We start from the raw sequence: 25,562 nt of genomic DNA, 5'->3' as shown, positions 1-25,562 counted from the left end.
ATATCATATGGTATTTGTCTTTGTCTGACTTCACTTAGTATGATCATCTCCTGGTCCATCCATGTTGCTGCAAATGGCATTATTTCATTCTTTTCCATGGCTGAGTAATACTCCATCACACACACATACACACACACACACACACAGAGTTATATGTATACACCCCACCACCCCACGTCTTCTTCTAATCCACTGATATGCCCAGGGACCAGCTCCCAACCCAAAACACAGGGTGTCTGGCGTTCAAACCTTCCTCCTTCCCTCCTACTGCCTGAGGTCCACTTTTCTCAGTCTCTTCTCAGCCTTTCAAGCTTTTTTTTGAACTTACAGTTCTCCCACTGTAACTCTCCTCACCGCATGGAAACCAAGAACCTTTCTGCCGTCTCGACGTTTCCATCTCCGATTGCTAAATGTCGTGCGTTCAACACAGAGGCCGAACAGTCATCCGCTTGGAGCCAACGAATAAGTATTTCAGTTTCATGAAGCGTTGGCCATACAGCAGAAATGAACACCACATTGTAAACAACTCTACTTCAGTAAAAATAAATTATTTTAAAAAGAGTTGGAGACCTGAGTATGTACATTGGGGTCTTCCTATGCATCTATCGAAATGGATTAACCCAATGTGGAAATACAACCCACGTGGGTGCACCTTCCTGCACCCATGGAGGCCGGGCTGCCCCAGCCTGTCCGGCCCGGCTCTGTGCCCGAGTCGATGGAAGACGGTCGGAGGTGCTGTGTCTCACCCACAGTGTCCGTGAGCGTGGAGACCCCCGTGTCTCTGCTCTGAAAATTGACTCCTGTTCTTCCTTCCTTCTCCCTGCAGACCCCGGATGAGGGAGCCTGGACCTCCGTCTACGCGGCGGTCACCCCAGCGCTGGAAGGCCGTGGCGGCTGCTATCTTTACAACGAGAAGGAGACCAAGTCTCTGGCGGTCACGTACGACCTGGAGTTTCAGCGACAGCTGTGGGCCAGGAGTTGCCAGATGACGGGCATCGCCGATGTGACCGAGGAGGTCTTCTGGGGTTAGCCACCCGCCCGGGAGACCGTGATCCGCCAGGCGCCCGCAGGTGTGTCTCTGCTGGACCACATGTCTGCACCGTTCACATCCCCCGCCCCTGGGGCTCTGTCTCCCCAGCGTCTCCCGTCGGCTTCCTCGCCCCGGGCCGGAACTTGAGGAGAAGAGGAATGCTGAGCGTAGCCCTGAGCAGCTGGTCCTCAGCCGTGAATCTCGTGATCCTCAATGTGTCCAGTTGTACCGGGTGCCCCGAGTCATTAAATCCTGCCAGCCACGCAGGCGGTGTTCTTGCTTAGCACAGAGGCGCCGAGGACCGCGGGGTAGCAACATCCGGGTGAAACAAACACTCTCAAGGGAGCCTGGGACTGTTGGGCGCTGGTGGCTTTGAGGGTGTCCCGTGTCCCCTGTTCTCTCACACGCAATTTGTGCCAGAGATGTGGCTCTGATGTGTGAGTCCTGGAAAGGGAGAGACGTGAGCCTTCCTTAGTCTGTTGGTCAAGGGTCATGTGACCACCCTAACCCTCTGCCCCACCATCTTTAGGGGGACCAGGTCCTAGGGGCTTCCTGCAGCCGTTAGGGCACCTGTCAGGGCTCTCACCCCGTGACTCATGGAAAGACCCTCAACAGAGGGGTAGGGAATTCTGTAGGACAAGAGGTAAGAAAGGGGGCCTGGCACCTGTCACCATGGGGTCTGTAGGATGGGGACGGGGCCTGGACATCTGTCACCATGGGCATCTGTAGGACAGGGACGGGGATGGGGCCTGGACACCTGTCACCATGGGGTCTGTAGGATGGAGCCTGGACACCTGTCACCGTGGGGTCTGTAGGACGGGGCCTGGACACCTGTCACCATGGGGTCTGTAGGATGGGGACGGGGCCTGGACACCTGTCACCATGGGGTCTGTAGGACGGAACCTGGACATCTGTCACCGTGGGGCCGTAGGAGGGGGACGGGGCCTGGACATCTGTCACCATGGGCATCTGTAGGACAGGGATGGGGATGGGGCCTGGACACCTGTCACCATGGGGTCCGTAGGATGGAGCCTGCACACCTGTCACCGTGGGGTCTGTAGGACGGGGCCTGGACACCTGTCACCATGGGGTCTGTAGGATGGGGATGGGGCCTGGACACCTGTCACCATGGGGTCTGTAGGACGGGGCCTGGACACCTGTCACCATGGGGTCTGTAGGACGGGGCCTGGACGCCTGTCACCGTGGGGTCTGTAGGATGGAGCCTGGACACCTGTCACCGTGGGGTCTGTAGGACGGGGCCTGGACACCTGTCACCATGGGGTCTGTAGGATGGGGACGGGGCCTGGACACCTGTCACCATGGGGTCTGTAGGACGGAACCTGGACATCTGTCACCGTGGGGTCTGTAGGACGGGGACGGGGCCTGGACACCTGTCACCGTGGGGTTTGTAGGATGGAGCTTGGACACCTGTCACCGTGGGGTCTGTAGGACAGGGGTGGGGCCTGGACACCTGTCACCATGGGGTCTGTAGGATGGGGATGGGGCCTGGACACCTGTCACCGTGGTGTCTGTAGGACGGGGCCTGGACACCTGTCACCATGGGGTCTGTAGGACAGGGACGAGGACAGGGCCTGGACTAAACCAATCATGGGATTCAGCTGCACAGGGTTTGCAGGTCTGCACATTCCCCCACGATTTTTAGGGCCGTAGTCAAAGAATGGAAGCTTTGCTGCCCACTTACCCTTCAGTGGTCACATGAAGCCTCTCTTCTGGTATCTGCTTCTTCATTTCATCGTCTGTTAGTACAGGCATGTTCCTCTCCTGCAGATGTGTGCAGGGCTTGGATTATACTTCAAACCACAGTACTAATATATTAATGTGGGGTCTGTAGGACAGGGGTGGGGCCTGGACACCTGTCACCATGGGGTCTGTAGGATGGGGATGGGGCCTGGACACCTGTCACCATGGTGTCTGTAGGACAGGGCCTGGACACCTGTCACCATGGGGTCTGTAGGACGGGGACGGGGCCTGGACACCTGTCACCATGGGGTCTGTAGGACAGGGACGAGGACAGGGCCTGGACTAAACCAATCATGGGATTCAGCTGCACAGGGTTTGCAGGTCTGCACATTCCCCCACGATTTTTAGGGCCGTAGTCAAAGAATGGAAGCTTTGCTGCCCACTTACCCTTCAGTGGTCACATGAAGCCTCTCTTCTGGTATCTGCTTCTTCATTTCATCGTCTGTTAGTACAGGCATGTTCCTCTCCTGCAGATGTGTGCAGGGCTTGGATTATACTTCAAACCACAGTACTAATATATTAATCATGTCCAATGCCCAGTGCTTGCCTGGATGTGGGTGCCCATCGCAGTCTGTCAGGCTCTTCCTGAACTAGTTTCATCATGGACCTTCCAGGGTCTGCAGACACCTCATCTTTCAGCAGCGTGATGGCCACCCTCTACGCCTTGGAAACAGGTCAGTGGTGGGACCATCCTGGTGTCATCCAGTTCCCTCTGTAGTGGCTTGAATGGTGGCTCCTCAAGAGATATGTCCACATCCTAACCCCTGAAACCCGCAAATGTGTTCCTATTGGGAAAAGAATCATTGCAGATGTCATTAAGGTCTTAAGATGAGGACACCATCCTGGCTTATCCAGGTAGGGCTAATGTACTCACAAGGTTGCTTATTGGAAACGGAGAGGGAGAACTGATTACAGAAGAGGGAGGGAGTCATGTGACCACAGAGTCAGAGATGGGAGGGATGTGGCCACAAGTCCAGGGACACCTGGAGCCCCCAGAAGCTGGAAGAGGCAGCCTCTTCAGGGAGCTCAGCCCTGCATCTTCAGAACTGAGAGAGAATAAATTTCAGTTGCTTTAAGATACCAACACCTTGATGGTAATATGTTACAAGAAACTCATACAGTTGTTGACACATGTGAACATCTCTAGCAGCTTAGTGGACCTTTGCCTGGGCATCCGGGCCCGCCCTGCTCCACCCACCAGTCAGGCAAGGAAGGCTCAATCCTCTCTCTGAGAATGGCTCTTGGGTTCTCAAATTCCAACATGGAGAGATCAGACATTTAGAATGCTGGCAAAAGGACTCTGTGTGTTTCCTGCCAGACTGCACCCTGAATTTCAAGACCAGGGACCACTGGCCAGCTAACCATGCATTCCCTCAATTGACAAAATCCCACTGAGGCCCCAAACCTGATGGCATCCCCCAGCACCCAGCACATTCATGCGTTGGAATAACAGCCAGCAGCTCTTCCAGAGTGGGGTTCACACTACGGTAGATAGATAGAGAGAGAGAGAGAGAGAGAGAGAGAGTGTTTCCGGGTCAGCAAACTTTTTATCTATAGGACCAGTTAATAAATTAATAAATATCTTCATATTTTAGGGCTATATGATCTATTGCAACTACTCAACTCTTCCATATGACACACAAGCATCTACACACACTACGCTAACATGTGTGGCTGTGTTCTAATAAACCTTTATTTCCAAAAAGGGGGAGGTCAGATTTATCCGAGGCCCATACTTTGTTGACCTTGGGTTTTGACCCCTGTGTGCCGCGTGGAGAATTGGAAGTCCTGTCGTATGGGTGGGCATTTAGGCTCAGAAAGACTCAGTGTCTCACCCAGTTTCAAGTTCCTGCTGGCACTTAGGTGGGAACCTCAGGGGTGTCTAACCCCAGAGACCATGTTTTCCTTACAGATGAACAAGATGTCATGAATTCTGTGTCGTGCAACCAGGAGACGTTGGTGTAAAAGCACAGGAGACCAGGACGTGTACGTTTGAGGTCCTCACCCCCTCGCCTGCATCCTGCTGTGGTTGGCAGAGCTGAGACGCCAGCGTCTGGGACTGTTCATGTGGTGGCCTGAGAGGAACAAACCAGGGCCCCTTCTGCAGGTGTGCAGACTCTGCAGGACGTCCGCTCCGATAAGAAACATCCTGACACCCTTCCCGGGAGAACCGTAGGGTGACAAGGAGGCTCCCGGGGACCATGGACCAGCACGAGGAAGAGAGCTGCCAGAGGGTCAGAGATTCCTGAGCCCCTTCATCGCAGTTGTAGGAGAGGTGATGATTATGGTGTGAACCCACAAGACGATTTGTGGGTCTTGGTGGTCTGTGGCTCAGATCACTGTGTGAAGATGGGGGCACTTGGTCCCAGTGGAAGACCCTGCTTATTCAAACAGCTCACTATTATGTCGTGTAAAAGAGTGTCCTGGGCGGCTGTAACACAGGACCACAAACTGGGAGTCTGAAAAGAGCAGAAATTCATCCATCCCCAGGTCCTGGAGACCAGACGTCTGAGGTCAAGGTGTCCTCGGGCTGTGCTCCTTCCAGAGGCCCCAGGAGAGCGTCCTTCCTGCCTCTTCCAGCTTCTGGGGGCTCCAGGGGTCCCTGGGCTTGTGGCCGCCTCCTTCCCATCTCTGCCTGTGTCTTCATGTGGCTTCTCCTCTGTGTCTGTGTCTCTCCACTTCTGTGTCTTAGAAGGACCCTGTCATTGGATTTAGGGCCACCCTCCTCCAGGAGGACCTCATCTCAGACCCTTCACTTCCATCTGGATAATCAAGAATGATCTCTTCATCTCAAGATCCTTCATTAGTTACATCTGCCAAGACCCTTTTGCTAACAAGTCATATCCACAGGTAACAGGGTTTAGGACGTGGTCATATCTTTTCGGTAGAAAGTATTCAATCCACTGCATGGTACATGAACTGGATACTTGGAAACTCAGGGAACATCCTTTCCTTTTCTGGTGACCTGGAAAACCATGGAGGTCATGGCTTCTTCTATATGTACCCAAGGCCGCTTTCCTGGGCGAGTGACTCATATAGCTGCACGGGACCCTGGGCTCATAAGGATGCCTATTGGCTTAATGCCCTATGACCGCCATCTTGAAATTCTTAATGAAGAGTGAACAAGGACCCACATTTTCATTTTGCCCTGGAACTGCAAATGCAATAGCCCTCTTTGCTCACATTCCTTCCAGCCTCAAGAAAGAGGAGCAAGTCTGCACCCAGTAAGGACACCCCCACCCCCAGCACACCCTCCATCCAGCCACTGATGTGCTCAAGCCTACCTTTCATGGGTGGTGAAGACCTCTCCCCAAGATCCAGTAAGGCTAGTGGGTTTTGGCTGCACACTGGGGGAGCCTCTGAAAACCACTAATGCTCAGCTCCACCATCAACAGAATCCCCAAGTTCGTTCCTCTGGGCACCGGCATTTATTAGACCTTCTCAAGCCGTCCTCTTGTTCAGGCAAGTTTGAGACCCTCTGGGCCAGGCAAATGCAGATTGAAGCATCCAGCCCTGGGCGCCATCCCCTCCCAGAACTGCTCAGATGTTCTGCTAAGCCCTACAGCCCCGACTGATGTGTTTCAGAACACATCAGAATTACTTTGTATGTTAAAACCAAGATGGAGACATGCTTTGTCTAATATTTCCGGACAGCCGGAAATGTTAGGATTTGTACAGGATTATGTACTGCAAAGCAGGATCTTGACTTCCAGGAAGATCCTGACCTTGGAGCATTTGCACATCACTAGAGAGCCCTCTACGGCTTGAGGTCATAGTACACAACTGCCAGGTACTTTTAGCAGCATCACAAAGTTGGTTCCCAAGTACAGACTCAGGATGAGGAGGCAGGGTGAGTCCTGGCCAGTCCGATATCCTCTGTCACTTTGAGAACAAGCTTGCTGGCCCCTGGATGGAGACATGCTTTGTCTAATATTTCCGGACAGCCGGAAATGTTAGGATTTGTACAGGATGATGTACTGCAAAGCAGGATCTTGACTTCCAGGAAGATCCCGACCTTGGAGCATTTGCACATCACTAGAGAGCCCTCTACGGCTTGAGGTCATAGTACACAACTGCCAGGTACTTTTAGCAGCATCACAAAGTTGGTTCCCAAGTACAGACTCAGGATGAGGAGGCAGGGTGAGTCCTGGCCAGTCCGATATCCTCTGTCACTTTGAGAACAAGCTTGCTGGCCCCTGAAAGATGCTGCAGTCCCTGGGCGAAGATAGGCTCTGAGAGCAATTTGGACTGTGTAGGACCCTGGCCTCACAGGGCCCCTCCTCTTTGCATGACCGGCCTTATGTCACTCATCCACCAGAGGAGAGAGAGGACACAGTTCGGGAGAAGTTACCATGTTCCCTCCATACCTGATTGTGGAACATTCCTCCGAGCTCAGAGACACTTCCCAGCAGCTGGAGAAGTCTCGTGGACCACTGGGTGAGTAAGGCCACGTCCACGGCATGGTGGGCACTGGGGATCCTGGGTTTACACCTGTCGCTGTCGTTCGGGGAGCCCGGGAAGGGGGCTGTGTGCATACACACCGGGATGGATGACCTTCCATCCCTGGGCAAGTCTTGATTCAATAATTGGACCCATGGTGCATGTATTTCTCAGTCCCCTCCACGTAGCATCAATGAGTTTTGTTCGACAGTGGGAACGACCACCTCATCCATCCATCCATCCATCCATCCATCTATCCATCCATTCTTCCATCCATCCATCCATTCATTCGGCAATGATGTGTTGAGTAGGGTTACCCAGCCAAGCTCTGAGCAAACACTGGATGGAGCTCAAAGTTGAGTGGCACAGAGCTCTTGTCCTAAAGGAGCTTGCTGTCTAGGGTGGGATTAGGACCCAAAGATATCAGGTCCTAATGCCTAGAAAGTGGGGATGATACCAGATGTGATAAGAGGCACTTTTGATGGGAAAGAGTGGGCTCTGCAAAGGCGGGTCTGTGTCCGATATGACCCAGTTGAAGCTTCCTTCGTCTCGACTCCCACTGGATTTTGAGGGTGTCTGTATCGAAAATACCTCTCATCTTGGCTATTCGGAAATACAACCATAGAAGGTGCACTGGGCTCCCTCCAAGGCTGGACAGGTTGGGAGGCTGATCAGGTCCTCCTCAGATGACCCACGGGTCCGGGTGGTAGCACCATGCCCACTTCCCATGCGGGCTCTTCCTTGGGAAGTGTCAAGTCTCGCATTTGTTAAGCACCCTCGTTAAGCCTTTTGGTGTCTGTGTTTCCGACTCTTCATCCATCAAATAATGCTCCTAACATGTGCCCTGTCTACAGCCGGGTTTGCTGAGTGGACAGCAAGACGGTATGCGTTCTGTTTGAAGGATGCTTATGGGTAAATCCCTGCCAGGCATGGTTTTCCATCCAAGCTCCGTAGTCACTGAATTTGTCGTTTAATCAGAGAAATGAGTTGGAGTTGTATTTTCTGTCGTCTGGGTACCAGTATCTTAGGGGTTGGATCTAAATCCGTAGCTTTTTAACCGACGGCCGCAAAAACACAAACACGATCCCAGACATAAGGACATCCTGGGTTTCTACATGTGTGATGGGGGAGCATCTGTACGTAGTAAAAAGCTTGAGAATTTTCCAGTATCTGGGGCTCTCTTCAGTGAAGCACTTTCTGAAGTTCACAAACTTTTAGCGATCTTTGCATTTATTGGTAGCTTAGAACTTCTGGTGATATTGACTACATCTGTTTCTTCCCTTTTTTCCCTTCATTCTTTGCCTTTATTCTGGGATGTCATGTTGAGCTTCCTGAGTTGATGCCTGCCCTTTATTTTTTACTTTTCATATTTCTGGTCACAGGGTCCTCATTTCTCTCTGTCACTTGGGCTGCATCTCATAGATAACATAGTTCAGTCCTTATTTTCATGGTTCCTCTTTACCCCATGGGTTACTTCAATGGGTATTTTAAAATCCCCAAGTATATAGATTTAAAAATAATCATTTTACTGTCATGGGTCCAGGAATGCATTAAAAAGTACATCTGTTCTAGTTCACCCAGAACCTACTTGTTTTGTCCTTCAAAGACCCTGCGGGACTTCTGGTCTACCGTGGTACCAGATGTGTGGATACAATAAAACTTTTTCATTTAAAATATCCTGGAAAGGAAAAAAAACAGCATGGGAACTAAGAGGAACACTTTTTTAAGGGAGGAATATTTAGTTTTCTGGCTTTATTGAGGTATCACTGACAAATAGAAATTGTATCTATTTAAGGTGGACAACATGATGTTCTGACTTGCAGCAACAGTGTGAAATGTCTATTGCCAACTGCATAATTTGGTCACACAGTTTACCCTCCAGGATCCCAGTGTCCCATTCTGTTTAATGGGTCTTTTATGGTTATAAGACTCAAATAAGAGGATGGATCTAAAAGCGTTTTAAGGCTGCACATACGTTTCGTATATGAGTCATGTCGCCGTTGTGGGTTTGGTGCAAATTACATGGACCTAATGATCTGGATTCCCTTCCTGATATCCTGGTGCTTCTAAATAGTGGCTTTTTTCTCCGGGGTGCAGGGAAAGGTGGGGAGGGGCACCCTGAGTGGACCTCGCACTAGCATTTGGTAGGAGGAGGCCAGCGTGTTAGATTTCTTACAAGGCATAGGACAGGGTACCCAGTGTCAGATGTTCTCACACCTCACATGACTTCTTCACATCTGGCCAGACGTTCACATAGGGGAAACCCCGTTTATAATTAACCCCAGCCTAGAACTCACGGCTGTTTACACATCAATGCAAGAGATTGAATTTCCAGGCAAGCAACCATTGCATTCATAGAGAGAAGATTATCCTTGGCTTGAATGTTCACTATTTGGGGAAAGCATTGGGCCGGCGGCAGCTCGTGGCATTTGAGTTACCAGTTCTCTAGGCCTGGGGCAGCCGGCACCTTCTTGGGGATCCAACATACGAGGACATCCCCTTACTGCTTCACCCTCTCCAGGGTGCAGGGGGGAGGTCCAAGCACTGATATGTTCAAATGGGTATCACTTTATGGTCATTTGTGTTATGTGGACATCATGTGGCTCTTATTACATTTGTCTGTAGGTATCTGTGATTTTGTTTTAGGAAAGTAAAGGGACATTAAAAATGGGTTAACCTACATCCCCAGGGTGGAATATTATTTGGCCATGAAAAAGGAATGAAGTATTGATACATGGTATATCATGGGTGAACACTGGAAACATCCTAAGTGAAAGAATCCAGGCACAAAAGCCTACATCGTATATGACTCCGTTTCTACAAAATATCCGCAATAGTAAAATCCAAAGAGACACAAAGTGGCTTAGTGTTTGCTAGGGCCTGGGAGCAGTGACTGCTCATGGAGACAGGTCTTCTTTTGGGGAGATGAGAAGGTTCTGGAACCAGGTAGAGGTGGTGGTTGCACAACATTGTGAATGTGCTTAATGTCCTTGAATTGTCCAGTTTCAATGATTCATTGGATGTTATGTGAATCTCACCTCCATACAATTAAATATTTGCTACGAAGCAGGTACAAAGCACCTCCCAGCAAGGCTGTGTTTTCTTCTAAGCCTCACCCACTGGGCGTTCGCGTGCGGTGCTTTGAACCGGACCAAACTGATCAATGGAACAGAAGCAATCTGGCCTGACCCTCCACTTCCATTTTTCCTTTGCACCAGGATTGCATAAGGAATTCTCCCCTTGGGATAGCTTTCCTGAGCCGGGATTCCCAAGAGGGCAAGAAGAGCATCTTTCCAGGGATGTCGACCCCGGTGATGATAGGGATGACATAGTGTGATGCGGTGGGTTCTGACAGACCTCGAACATCATCCTCGGTTTCCACGAACAGGGGTTACGCCCAACTCCTGTCCACCTAAGCTAACTGCTTGATGCTGGGGCGGGGAACACCCCCATGGTGGGCTACTTGGGTAATATATCCTGTCATAGATATCGGGCAGCCCTCAAGTTAATTTGTTTCTTGCTTCAATCAAATAAAAAATAACTAATACGGGTGTTTGTTTCCTTTTCAGAAAGATTGGGAAATAAGACTGGAGATGTGGCTTCCATTTGGGAAGTTCCTGCTTTGTGCCAGGATATTTCCAAAATTGGGAGATTAGGTTTGACATAAATACATTACCATGTGTAAAATAGATAGCCAGTGGGAACCTGCGGTTCAGCACAGGGAGGTCAGCTCGGTGCTCTGTCATGGCCTAGGTGGGTGGGATGGGGGAGGGGGGATGGAAGGAAGGCCCAAGGGGGAGGGGATATAGGTGTACATAGAGCTGAATCACTTCATTGTACAGCAGAAACTAACACAACATTGTAAAGCAGCTCTACTCCAAAAAAAACAAAAACAAAAACCTTCCAGTATCATCTTATTTAACCGTCTATGCATCCTGCAAACAAGGTGTCCCCGCCTTGGGCTCCCACGCCCCCGTCCACTGGACTGTATGGACGATATTTCCACGCCTCAGACGTTTCGACACTTGATGCTTCGAATGAAGCTTTGAAGACACGCTCCGGGCAGGCACGTCTTGTCCATGAAGTCCTGTAGTGTAGCAGGTCGAACCCTTCACTTCCAGGTAGAACCAAGGCTCTAGGAAGCAGAAAATACAGCTCCCCTCTGTCCTCGAGGTCATAGCCTGCCTTTGAAGGAGGCTGAAGGTCATCCTTTCACATTGAGAATGTGCAACTTCTGGTCCAAAGCAGACCTTCCCTCCCTAGCCACTGGACCAGCCTCCCGGCCACTGGGGCCATAGATCTGCATATCAATGGCTGTTGGCAACTTCACGTTGTATTTTAGTTATTTGACCTTCAGGCGTCCTTGGCAAAGGCAAGCAGCCTTTAATGCTCACTTGTATCAGGAGCCCCGCTTCCTTTAAAAACTCTGTCTCCCTATGTCTGAAAGGCAAGGAGGCGGAAAAATAACAAGAGTTTCAGCAACCTTCAAAATAGAAAGAAATAGACCCCATTGGGTTCCATCATTTTCTGCCTGTCTTTGAAATTCTCTCCATGGAAGGTTTTATAAGTACCAAAGCGGAATGAAATATGACAGTCGATTTCCTAGGATTGGGAGGACCTCGGAGGCCATGCATAAATGATGGTGCAACCTTCCCGGGGCTGGAGGGAGTTATAAAACAGTCCAAGATGATTCAGGGACCTCCGAAGGCACAGGATTTGCTTTCGGGATGTGCCTTGGGTATTAGGAAAAAATGGCACCTGGTTAAGTTAGAGACGCAAAATTATATCCCAAGGAAAATGACCGAAAGCATCGCCAGGCAGTGCAAGTGGCAACTCTCTGCTTGGAAAATGATGGATGGAGCCCCGATGTGTCACACCAGAGAATGCACGTGTCTTAGAGTTTGTAAGGGAGTGAGGTCAGGACACAGCCAGGAAACTGGACCAAGTGGCCAGACGCCTACACCTTGGGTTCTCTCACAATTCGATTCATGAATATGAGTGTGTATATATATATATATATGTATGTGTATATATATATATATATATATATATATATATATATATGCATAATTTATAAGGCACAATTCGATTCATGAATATGAGTGTGTATATATATATATATATATATGTATGTATGTGTATATATATATATATATATATATATATATATGCATAATTTATAAGGGGTGATGTTATTGGCTACCCCAGGTATTCTCCACCTGGGCAGGGTGGACATTTGAGGCTGGACGACTCTCTGATGTGGGCATGCTGGGTCCTGTGGGCTGTGGAGCAGCTTCCCTGGTCTCCACCCACCACGTGCCAGGAGCCCCTCCACAGTCGTGACACCCCAAAATGTCCACAGACATTGCTAGTGTCCCCTGGGGGTCGGGATTACTCCCTTTGGGGAACCCCTGGGTCACTCCAGAGAGTAAACCCTTCAAAGCTATGTGCACTAGATTTTAGAATTGCAGAGCTGGAATGCACATTAAAATTCCAAGTGAGTTATCAGTCTGTTCCAGACCAAATTAAAAAACAACAACAACAATGAAAAAGCCGCTGAGATCCGCCCCCCCCCCCCAAGCTGGTGAACACTGCTGTTTTCTTTTCCGAGGGGAGGTGACCCAGGCTCCCCCTCTCGGAGCGCTTAAGGGTCTGGGATGCCGGGGAGAAGCTGGCGGGCGTGCGCCCCAGTCCGTCCCTCCCGCCCCCACCTGACAGCCCGGACGCTCGGACCAGGTGCACCGCCCTGAGATGCAGCCGCCACGTCTGGAGCTGATATCCTGCCCAACCCCACGGATGGTGATTAGGGAAGTAAGCAGATCCAGGAAGGATCCCGGCAGCACCAAGTGGCTATGACACGCTTGGCCGTTCTGGAATTGTGATTTCTCAGTACCATTGGCAGTTCAGCTCTGGACCCTTGTCGGGGGGAGAGAGAGAGAGACAGACTGACTGACTGAGTGTTTCATGTACCATCTTAACCATTTTTAAGTACATTCACAATGTACTTATGTACCATCCCCACCATCCATCTCCAGAAACATTTGATCTTCCCAAATGGAATCCCTGTCCTCATTAAACACTCACTCCCCCTCCCCAGCCCCTGGCCCCCACCATCCTACTTTCTGTCGCTATGGAATCAGACTCCTCTAGGGGCCTCATATGACTGGAATCCTACAGGATGTGTCCTTCTGGGTCTGGCTTCTCTCACTGAGCATCCTGTGTTCAAGGTCCATCCACGTGGTAGCCTGTGTCAGAGCTTCACTCCTTTTCAGGGCTGAGTCATTTTCCACTGTGTGCATGGCCCCCATGCTGTGTATCCATCCATCCATCCATCCGTGGACACTTGGGTTGTTTCCACCTCTTAGCTACTGTGAATAACACTGCTGTGAACATGGGTTTGCAAATATCTCTTCGGGTCCCTGCTTTTACTTCTTTTGGGTAAATACCCAGATGTGGACTTGTGGGATCATAGGGTAATTCCATTGTCAAGTTTTTCAACACATAGAGCTCTTTTAAACATTTTACATGCAATAAAACATTCACTCGTTTTTGCAGTACAGTCATGTGAGTTTTAACTCATGTACAGATTCGTGGAACCACCACCCCTGATGGGATTCAGAACATTTCCATCACCTCAGAGTATTCACTAGTCCTGCCTGTTTATTCACAGTCAAACCCTCTCTCCAGCCCTCATCCCTGGCGACCACTGGCCACCCCTGGCCTGTGTTCTGTCCCTATATTTGACTTTTCCAGAAAGTCACATAGGTGACATCCTGCAGTACTTAGCCCTCGGAAATTGGCTTCCTTCACTCAGCAATATGCATTTTGCTGAGTTGTCACAAGGAACGATGGCCCATTCCTTTTAATCACCGAGTGATGTTTCATTGTACGCACACATTGTATGTAGTTCATCCTTTCCCCACCGAAGGACAGCCACGTGGTTTCCATTTGGGGGTGATTTGTGTAGAATGCTGCCACCAGCATTCCTGTACAGGTTTTTGTGTGAATGCAAGTTTTTATTTCTCTTGGATAAACATCTGTGAGTAGGATTGCTGGGTCATATGCTAAGAGTACGTTAACTTTATAAGAAACCGTCAAACTGTTTTCCGGAGAGGTGGTGCCGTTTTGCGTCCCTGCCAGCATCTTGTGGGAATTCTAGCTGCTCCACATCCTCACCAGCATTTGGTACTATCAGTATTTTTAGGTTAGCAATTTGAATAGGTGTATCGTGACACCCCATTGTGGTCTGAATGTGAATCTTTTTATAGAGGCTTATGATGAATATTTTTTCAGTGATTTTTTTCATATAGGTTCTAAGTCAACAAGATGCTCAGTGAGAGAAACCAGACACAGAAGGACACACAGTGTGTGATTCCATTTATAGGAAACATCCAGAACAGGCAAATTCACAGACAGAAAGTGGACTTGGTGCCAGGGTCTGGGAGAGGGGGATAGGGAGTGTCACTGCTCATGGGGTTGGGGTCTCCTTTGGTGGGATGAGAATGTTCTGAAACTAGACGGAGGTGATGGTTACACAACATTATAAACGTACTAAATGCCACCAAATCTTTCACTTTAAAATGGTTTACTTTTATATAATGTGAATTTCACGTCCATTAAAAAATCACTAGAAGTAATTTTTTTTAATGAGTTTAACCTAATGCAAAGGAAAAAAAGAAGCCCATTGTTAATGAAATATTACCTGGAGACTCTTCCTAGAATCTTTTCGTCTGTGTGCATTGTGAAATTCTGCAGAGGTGAATATGGTCCCATCTGGACCATCAAAGGAGGATGGAGCCAGTGTCACCATCAGAGGTCACCCAGCATCTGGATGTCCCTCATGTTTGGGGAACATTTTCTGTCTCATGGGCAGAGCCTGTCTCCTACCAGGCACATGGCAAAGGCAGAATCTTCCCTTCTTTGTCCTCCTCCTGCTCCTGGGACAGGCCGGGTGAACCTGCTCCATCAATCACACAGTTGCCGGGAAGGGGGAGAATCACGCAAACCTGGTGAGGCAGGATTAGGGTAGATGGTCCTGAATCAGCTCTCAACATGGCAATGGTGTGGTCCTTCCAGGCAGCAGGAGGATGGGTTCAGAGCAGCATCCAGGCATCTCCAGTGTGAGGGCAGTGTTGGCTGGGGCAGCCGAGCTGGCCTCTCCACCCAGGACCTGGGACATGCTGTTGCTTGTGCACTGCCTTTTCTCTGGTCCAGCAGTATCCTGGACGTTCTCCAAGCTGCCCATCACCTTTCCTTCTAAGACAGTTCAGTAGTGTGTGGACCTGATTCTGAGGTGCAGACGAGGAGATGCGTCACAGCCTACATCACAGACCCGGCATCTCCCAGAGAGGGTCGTCCACTCTTAGCCAAGTCCCAGAAAGGTCGTTCACGGCATCTCGGTGCAGCCACCAAATCACCTGTTGATACCTTCTGATACTTCTTTTCTTTTCTTTTCTTTATTTATTTTTGGCTGCATTGGGTTTTCATTGTTGCGCTCGGGCTTTCTCTAGTTGCGGCAAGGGCTACTCTTTGCTGCAGTGCGTGGTGATACTTCTTTTCTGTAACCAGATGGGAAGTGAGATGGTCAGACACATTGTTATCAAACCAAACTTGGGTCCGGTCACGCACGTGCAGCAAAGCCAATCTACTGACCCTGGGTTGCGGTGAAAGAACGTACAGCGTTTATTGCAGGCACCAAGCAAGGAGTCCAGGCAGCTGGTGCGTAAAAGGCCTGAACTCCTCGATGGCTTTCAGGGGAGGGTTTTTAAAGACAGGGTGAGAGAGGGGGGGTGGTGGGTGTGTGATCAGCTGGTGGACATTCTTCTGATTGGCTGGCAGGGAGGTCATTGGGGGTCCACATCATCAGCCTTCTGGTTCCAACTGGTCTGGCGTCTCCGTTCTGGTGGGCAGCATGTAGGTAACTTCTCCTACCTGCTGGGGTTTCAGTGTCTGCAAAACAGCTCACAGGATACGGCTCAGAATATGATCTATAGCCCTTGAGGAGGAGCCAAGGTCCTTGACTTTGTTTAATGGCTACATTATTATTATTTTGTCATGCTTGACTGTTTGCCTTTGCTTCTGCATTTTCCCACTTCTCTGATTAAATTTGCTCTTTGGAACTCGGGGAAGGAGACTAGGAAGTGAAGGACTAGGAAGTGGGGAAGGACTAGGAAGTGAAAGCTTTTCTACAAACAGCAGGAAAGCAGAGGACATGAGGGGAGGGGTTTCTGTCCCAGGAAGGACTCACAGGGTCCTGCTCAGTTACAATATTTTTCTTAAGAATTGTACAAACCAGAGAAATGAGGCAAAAGCAATCCAGTGCCCCCTTTCAATGTCACATCTGAATGTTATCAAACCAAACCGTCTTGGGGGGGGGTGCATTTGACCCTCTGCAATTGTAACCTTCTATGAATTACTCTTGGTTATGGATTAAGGACCCAGCTATGTCAGGTCACCTGGTAACTTGTAGAAGATGGGGAAGCAGTCAATGATCTACACCTCGGAGAACAGATAACCCCAACGTGGCGGGTTTACTGCCTTGTAGGACACCCGCCTGCTTTGTATCTGACTTTTCCATTTTAGTCCAGAATCCTGACTATATATTTACCAGCCCCTCCAGCTGCTGTGGGACCAGGCTTAACACTGCACACATTCCCTTGTGAATGAGGTTTAAAAAACCCTTGATACAGGCTCGCGGTGTATCTGTAGAACAGTCGTGGTTTTACGTTTTCTGACATCGTAGTTGGACACCATCAACCATACAGGGACGAGATGTCCAGCCACTGGGTTTGCCCTGGGAGGGTCTTTCCCACATCATTCCAAAATCCACCAAACACCACTCTCTCTTTCAATGTATCTTTTCCCTTCCTGTGGTTTCCTGAATAATGGTCTCCCTAAAACATCCCCATCCTAAATCCCAGAATCCCTGAATCGGTTCCTGGATATGGCCAAAGGGACTTTGCAGGTGTACGTAACTGAAGGATGCTGAGAAAGGGTGAGGGTCCTGGGTTATCCAGGTGGAACCAACATAATCATAAAGGTCTTGATCAGAGGGAGGCGGGGCGTTGGATAGATAGAAGGCAAGAAGGTGACAAGAGACAGATTTCAAGATGGAACCCTGCTCTTTGGAGGAAGAAGCCAGGAACCAAGGATGCAACTCCGGAAGCTGGAAGAGGCAGTGAAATGGATTCCCCCAAGTCCTGCCGACACCTTGATTTTAGCCCTGTGAGACCCGTCTCAGACTTCTCACCCCCAGAACCGTAAGGCAGTAAGCGTGTGTTGTTTTGGGGTCATTGGTTCCAGCAGCCCAGGAAGCTGATATAAGCCCCCAGCACTCAGCGACCCCGTGTCATGCCCATCTTTGCGGAGGACGGAGAAGCAGCTGCCCATCTCTCCCGAGCCCAACATTTCCTACGACTTCTGGAGCTTTTGCTGTCCCTTCATAAAGCCCAGCATTGAAATCAATACAAACACACAAAGGCAACCCTATCCTTCATTCACTTGGAGCCAGCAAAGTGGGCTGTCATTGCAAATTGGGCTTTTTTTTTTTTTTTTTTTTTTCCTTCTCTGTTTCTCCCTTGCTGACCTGGTCTCTCTCTCTCCCCACAATCATATCTCCTCTCTCCTCCTTGGCTGTTCATTTCTATTCCTACCCATTTAATAACAGCTACACTGTGATCTCCGCCAGTCCCTTGGAAATTAATTTAGTTACCTTCACAGGGAAGTATCGCTTCTGACTTTAAAGTACCAGACGCCAGGGCAAGGATGGGGAGGGAGTTACCCCCCAGCCAAGGGCACAGATGCTGAGCAATTAGAGCTCTCTCCAGACCCAGGGCTGTGCTGCAGACCACATTAGTAATTGATGCTCTGAGCCGGCTTCCCGGGCGGAGATGCGAGCTCCGTCCTTTGGACCATTCTGCAAGTCGTTCTGGGTCCGTGCGTTTGTCAGTGTGAAGGTTGAACTGGAGCACAAAGAAAGAAAAGAAAAAAAAAAAAAGAAACGCCTTCCTTGAAATAAGATAGAAGGGCAGCGTGTAGGTGTGACAGCTCTAGATAGAGGTGTGCACCTTGCAGGTCCCTCACCTTATTCTCTCTGCATTACCTGATCTTCTACATTAGGAGCTCTTGGATAAGGGCAGCCTGGGTGGGATGGGGAGAGAGACCCTCAAGGCGTCTCTCTCTGATCTTCCCCTCTCAACGCCGGGAGCAGAGGCTTCTTTCATTCTGAAGTCATCAGTGAGATGAAGTTTTAAATGGTGCGTTTTTGTAAAAGGTCGGGGTCCTACAAGGACGCTGCTGCGTGAGACGTGACGGTGAGCCTCAGGTACCCAGGAACACACCTTCCCTGGAGGCCTGGGTGATGCTAAGGTCAGCTTTTGAGACCCCGAGGCTGATTCCGTGATGGTTCTGTGTGGGAGCCTGTATCTCTGGGGGGCTGTTCCCCGGCAGTCTGTTTCTGCATCAAAAATTCTGTCCTTTAAGGTGACTTCATCTTCTAGACCTGGGTTTCTCAGCCTCAGCCCACTGACAGTTGGGGCTGGATGGCTCTCGGGTGAGGGGCGTCCTGGGCCCTGTGGGGGGTGGAGCTGCATCCCTGGTCTCCAGCCACCAGGTGCCAGGAGCTCCCCGTCCCCAGTTGTGACAGTGGGAAATGTCCCCAGACGTTGTCAGCTGTCTCCTGGGGGTAGAGTCTTCCCCATTGTCTAACCATTATCATAGATAAGTAGATACAGATGGCAGACTATATTTAGATAGATGGACGGATGGATGGATTAAAGAGATAGATCATTAGATGGATAGATAGTGATGATAGGTAGATGATAGATCGACAGATGATTGATAGAAGATTTTATTAGATAATAAAGATAGATAAGATAGAGATGGACAGATGATAGATTAGATAGATATAGATAGATGACAGACAGTAGATAGGTGCTAGATAAGAGGAGATAGATGTAAATACACGCAGACGTGGATCTGAATGTCTGCACAGACATGAACACAGAGACTGAGGACATCCAAGGAGAGACATGAAGTCTGAGGAACAGAAGCAGGTGGGGAGAGTCGAGAGAGGGTCAGAGAAGGGGTGACGTTGAAGCAGACCTCCCTGAGGGGAGGGGGCGGGCCCTGCATCTACCTGCGCTGCAGGGCGCTCCATGCGCGGGGCGGGCAGGATGTGTGAAGCCCCCGAGGCGGGGCTCGGCTTGGTGATTCCAGCAGCAAGGAGACTGTGTCGCTGGAGTGGGTGTCGCGAGGTAAAGTCCAAGAGGCTGACCTCACTTGGGTTGAAAAGCTCTGTCCCTCCGTCGGCCCCAGCGTCTGAGAATTGAGGGTAACGGCGGGTATTCACCGGGGGAGGGGAGGGCAGAACGGGGGACCAGGGGAAGGGCTGAGCTTAAAGAGACCGTGCGGGATGGAAGGCAGGTCTTAGGGGGAAACACAGCCATCGGTGAATCACGCAGAACTCACCTCCTGATCACCCAGGGCACCACCCACGGCTGGAGCCTGTGGGCACTGGGTGATGATGGGTCACCTGGGACCCTGTGTGGGCACCTTCCGACCTCCTTCAAGCTGCTGGAAGCACCGCGCGCTCAGACGTGCTGGCCTCAGGCTCGTGGAGAACGCCAGCAAGCGTCCGGATGGGTGATGATCCACGTCTGGCATCAGTGGATTTTCATTCCGCGCCCCCCGCCCCCCGCCAAGGACCGCAGCGCTTCCCAGCAAGGACGTAGCGTGATTGACCAGCGCCCAGGAAATAGCAACAGGTTGGGGGGTGGGCCGGTCACAGGGGCTGAGAGGCTCCCGGGCAGGAGGCCACCGCAGGGTTACAGCCAGAGGGAGAGAAGGGCCAGAAAGTGAAGCCTACCCGGGAAGAGACGGCTTGTGGTCCTAACTGGGAAGCAAAAGCCAGGGGAGGAACCAGTGCACTGGGTGGCGGAGCGGGAGCCCTCAGGGTAGAGAGAAGATTGACAGCCTGGGGATAAATGGCGGCGCTTCCTCTTGGCTCTTGTGGAGCCGGTCAGAGGTCACGGCCTCCCACGGAGATGGGCCTAGGTCAGCATATCCCAAGGCTCCTTGTGAAGTGGAAAGAAGACTCTTTGGGGACTTCCCGGGCAGTCCAGTTGTCAGGACTTGGCGCTTCCACCGCAGGGGGCACTGGTTCGATCCCTGGTCCGGGAACTGAGATCCTGCACGCCGCGCGGCTCGGCCAAAAAAAAAAAAAAAAAAAGAGAAGAAAAGAGAAGAAAGAAGACTCTTGGCCTCCATCCACAGCCTGAAAACCCAGATGGCAGAAGTGGGAAGGGTGCGGCTGATCTGGAGAAAAGAAGGTAGGTCTTATGGTGGAAGTACTGACTTTGCAGAAGGCGTCAGAGGTAGACGCCTGGCCTTTACTTTATATCATGAACACCTCAGGGTGCTTCAGGGCGTGTGAGTATACGTGCATGTGTGTGCACGTGTGCATGGGTTTGAGTATGAGTGCCTGTGCCTGTGTGCCATGCGAGGATGAATTTATGTTCTCGTGCATGCATGCCTGTGCGCACGTGTGCGCCTGAGTGTGGGTGTCTGCTCGTGTAAATGTATGTGCATGTGAGCCATGCACATGTGTATTTATATGCACGTTGTGTGTGCATGCCTGAGTGTGTGTGCACGAATAAATATGTGTGTGCAGGGGTACGGTGCCTGCACGCACTTATGCATATGTGTGCGTGTGCCTGAGTGTACGTGTGCAGGTGTACAATGCGTGTATGTCTGCATGCCTGTGTGGGGGTGTGTGCATACGTGCCGTGCATATGTGCGATTCACACGCACGCATGTTTTCATGCATGTGTGAATGGGTGTGCCTGGGTGTGTGGATGCCTCGGGTACGTGTGTGCGTACACGTGTGCGTGGATGCCCTTGTTGTGTGCGTGCCTGTGTGCTGGGGCGTGAGTGGATGTGGGGAAAACAGAACTACGAGGCCTCAGACCCTGACCCCCGGAGCCGCCCCCTTGGAGGAAGAGCCGATCGTGAGCCCAGATGGAGGAGCGGGGTGGGTGCACAGGGAAGGGGCGGCACCCACGTGCGGAGAAGGCCGCTTTGAAATCCGCTCGGCGCGCTGCACGCGCAGAAAGAGGGAAGCACGGCTGACAGTCATCGAAGAAGTGGCATGTGGACCCAAACAACGCGTCCCGGGCTCCCAGCCGCACACACTGGGCGGGAGTTCGGCATCGGAGCTGAAGACGTTCTCCAAGGAGCCTTTCCTGCAATCTCCAAGGCAAGGGGTCCTGGCAGGGGAACGTGTGGACGGAGGACGGGGCAGGGGCGCGCGTGTGACCCGGAGGTACGGAGGTCACCAGCGAGGCCCGTGAGCACGGCGCAGAGGAACCCGAAAACAGCCCAGTGGCCATGAAAACAGTTTGTAGGGAAGCTGGGGATTAAACGCCAGCAGGCTCTTTCACGGTGCAGGGTTATGAAGCCGGGCTGGTGTCTTCGCGCGCCCCGAGTTTTCTACTGCGTGTCCGCATCTGCCCCCGCGCCCGTGTCAGCCCTGCCCTGGCATCAGCGGCTGTCACACGTGTCCCAGAAAACGCACGTGTGTGTGTGTGTGTGTGTGTGTGTCTGTTTCCTGCAGGCGTGACGGCACCGAGTCCCAAGCCCTGGTGTCCCGGCTTTCTGACCCCGAATGCCATTTAGGGAAACTCACTGTGTACATTCTCGTCCCTAAGTCGGTCTGCTCACAAGAGAACAGTGTTGTTTTCCCCGCCTCCCAGCCATGACCCAAACCTTGGCATTGAAGGAACGGGAGGAATCTTGCTAAAAACTGAAGGGAGAGATTCAAGGGACGGGAGAGGAGAGAAACATAAAATTCGGTGGTGGCCCCGAGTCACATGTTATGTCCCTGGGAGCGCGTGTTGTCATCTTTGTACGTGTTCAGAAACGATTGTTTTCATTATCCCTCGGTCCTTATGGCAAGTATTTTTCCCGGACGGTGGTATTGCTTCCCTGGCATTTTCTGCTGCTTTTGTAAATTTGGAGAAGCCCGAGCCCCATTATCTGCAAACAAAGTTAACATTTTGCGATGAAACTCCAAAAAAGAGCCTCCATCACCGGTCTTGCCCATCTGTGCCTGAAATTGTGGTCGACCTTTACACCCGTGTTCTTACCTGATACAAACATCTTAGGAGAAGCACTTCATTTTACCCATTTTACAGATGAGAAAACAGAACCTCCGTGAGCAGGGTTTTTTGCACACGATGCTATACAACCGCTTTCGACAGGGCTCACGTCACTTGATTTAAAAAAAGAAAATAGTAACCATTTGTGAGGCCCTTGATGGCAATTATAAAAATTACACCATAGCATATGATGAGGTTGAACTTCTCAGGATCTTTTTCCAAAATGACCACAGAAATGCCTTACTTTTTAAAAAATTGAAATATAGTTGGTTTATAATGTTTCAGGTGTACAGCAAAGTGATTCATTTATACATGTATATGTTTCTATTTCAGATTCTTTTCCCTTATAGGTTATTACAAGATAGTGAGTAGGGTTCCCTGTGCTATACAGTAGGTCCTTGTTAGCTGTCTATTTTGTATATAGTCGTGTGTATCTGCTAATCCCAAATTCCTAATTTATCCCTCTCCCCTGACCCCCGCCATTTCCCCTTTGGTAACCATAAGTTAGTTTTCTATATCTGCCTGACGTTTGGATGCAGTGATTTAATTATCATTAAAAAATGTTGTTTTGTTCCTTATTAGTCTTTAAAAACCCCTCCGAGTCTAGATGAGACATGATGGAACCTAAGGGCCTTAGCTATACCTTAAAAGGCAACTTTGGGATGCTTTTAGACGCTGAAGGTCAGAGGTTCAAAAGCTCTTTCTGTAAAGGGGCAGATTGTCAATATTTGGGGCTCCACAGTCCAGAAGTCCGTCTTACAGCTCCTCAGGTGTTTTAGGAATGCGGCCGTGGACAGTATGTCAATGCACAGACCTGGCTGTGTACCAGTAAAACTTTATTTACACAAGGAAGCGAGGGCTGGATTTGGCCCACGTGTCACAGTTTGCAGACATGCACTTTTGTGGGTGTGGTGCTGCCCTGTGCAGAGGGCAGTCCTATCAGACAGAAAAATGCATTCGCCTTTGGGGATTTTACTTCCTTTTGTCCTCATTCACGAGCTCGATATCGGTACTTCATCATTTTTATTTTTCCAGAGGTTAAAGTGTTTAAGCGATAATGCATCATCCCGGGAAGCTCGGAGGCCCGTGAGAGGCAGGGAGGGAGCAATTTGAGGACAGTTGGTCACGTGTGGTACCCCCTTCCCCCACGTGCCTGGGGAGATGAGCTAATTTGGGGTCAATGGAGATGGATTTTGCTCCATTGATCTTCAGTAGAAGGAGGTCTCGCCCCTGGAGGGACATCCAGCAGCCAGTCCTGAGATACTTATGCTAATCTATTAGCTTATTCCCCGCTGCCAGGTCTGCTTTCCTCTACAGCTTCAGAGCCTTGCTGGCCCCTCCTCAGCAACCCCCCCTCCCCTCAGGCAAGGGAGAGAAAGGCAGGGAGGGCTGTCGCTTACTGGGAAGAATAAATGGAGAGAATAGGAGAAGCAGAACCTTAATTTACAGACCAATGAGGGCACCATCTCTGTTCCACAGTGGCCTGCAGGGAAGCATGGGGACCACAGCTCATAGCACGCAACAAAGGCCCCACCGTGGCTCCCACGGACTGTGGGGAACCTGGTCATTGAGGCAGAGTCCCGAACTCATGGCCTCTGGCTGGATGCAGCCTTGTCCGTCCGCCCCAGTGAGTCTCACTATCATTTTCTGTGTCAGGGTTCTCCAGGGAAACAGAACCAACAGGAGATGAGATAGATAGGTAGAAAGATAGAAGGATAGGTAGATAGATAGATAGATAGCTCGATGATAGAGACAGGTGATAGATAAATAGATACATAAGAAGATGATAGATAATAGAATAGATATGATGGATGGATAGATAGATGATAGCTACATAGATAGAAAGATTGATAGATGATAGGTGATAGATAAATAGATGGATGATAGATTAGATAGATAAATGAATACCTAGATGATAGATAGGTAGACAGATGATAGATGAGACAGATAGATAGAAATATTGATAGATGATAGATAAATGAATGATAGATTAGACATAGATAAAAGAATAGATAGATTATAGATAGATGAATAAATAGATGATAGATACGTGGTTAGAAAGATTGATTGATGATAGATAAATGATAAATAAATGGATTGCTAGGTAGGTAAATGAATACATAGATAACAGACAGATATTTAAGGATTTGACTCACATGATTGTAGGGGCTGGCAAGTCCAAAGTCTTTAGCTTAGATCAGCAGGGAAGAGTTAATGCTGTACTCTGAGTCTGAAAACCATCTGAAGTCAGAATTCCTCCTTCTCAAGGGACCCTCCGTAATTTTCTCTTAGGTCCTTCAACTGATTAGATGTAGGAGGGCAATCTGCTTTACTTAACCTCTCCTGGTTTAAATGTTCATCTCATCTTTAAAAAACAAACAAACAAAAAAACACCTTTACAGCAACATCTAGACTAAGGGTAGACCCAAAACTCGGTGCTGCAGCCTAGCCACTTTGACACATAAAATTAACCATCATACTTCTCTAAGTGTGCCCTGGGGTAAAAACTATTAGGTTGCATTGCAGAGTGCTGGGGTTGGTGATGGATGCTTGAGACCTGAAAAGGTCCTATTTCCTCCAAAATGTGAAAATAAATGAGCAAAACTATAATTAGCAGGGGTTTAATTCAGTTTCTGTAAAAGGTAGAATTATGTTCACTGCAGCTAAACTAGTAGTTTATCATTTTATTTATAACACTCACACATTGGCACACATAGAGTTCAAATGTAAAGATCTAGACAGTTAATTTTTTTTTAACATCTTTATTGGAGTATAACTGTTGTACAATGGTGTGTTAGTTTCTGCTTTACAACAAAGTGAATCAGTTATACATACACATAGGTTCCCATATCTCTTCCCTCTTGCGTCTCCCTCCCTCCCACCCTCCCTATCCCACCCCCCTAGGTGGTCACCAAGCACCGAGCTGATCTCCCTGTGCTATGCGGCTGCTTCCCACTAGCTATCCACCCTACGTTTGGTAGTGTATATATGTCCATGCCGCTCTCTCACTTTGTCCCAGCTTACCCTTCCCCCTCCCCAAATCCTCAAGTCCATGCTCTAGTAGGTCTGTGTTTTATTCCCGTCCTACCCCTAGTCTCTTCATGACTTTTTTTTTTCTTAGATTCCATATATATGTGTTAGCATACGGTATTTGTTTTTCTCCTTCTGACTGACTT

At 49.7% G+C, this 25,562-nt stretch overlaps 1 protein-coding gene and 1 long non-coding RNA gene across 2 annotated transcripts in view; both read left to right on the top strand.

Moving 5' to 3' along the window:
- DHRSX (dehydrogenase/reductase X-linked) overlaps positions 1 to 1,329 on the top strand; it is a 198,940-nt gene extending 197,611 nt beyond the window's left edge. The window contains exon 7 of the mRNA XM_028492486.2: positions 827 to 1,329. Coding sequence (XP_028348287.1) covers positions 827 to 1,030 — 204 coding nt within the window. The 3' untranslated portion in view covers positions 1,031 to 1,329. The remainder of the gene's footprint in view (positions 1 to 826) is intronic.
- A 5,403-nt stretch (positions 1,330 to 6,732) lies between these two features.
- LOC102975605 (uncharacterized) overlaps positions 6,733 to 25,562 on the top strand; it is a 121,672-nt gene continuing 102,842 nt past the window's right edge. Inside the window, exon 1 of the long non-coding RNA XR_003680734.2 lies at positions 6,733 to 7,228. This is a non-coding gene — a long non-coding RNA (uncharacterized lncRNA). The remainder of the gene's footprint in view (positions 7,229 to 25,562) is intronic.

The sequence above is a fragment of the Physeter macrocephalus genome, chromosome 7, assembly GCF_002837175.3.
Source record: "Physeter macrocephalus isolate SW-GA chromosome 7, ASM283717v5, whole genome shotgun sequence".
Classification (NCBI taxonomy): Eukaryota; Metazoa; Chordata; class Mammalia; order Artiodactyla; family Physeteridae; genus Physeter; species Physeter macrocephalus.
Note: the sequence above shows the minus strand (reverse complement) of the source record. Positions and strands in the feature narration are given on the sequence as shown.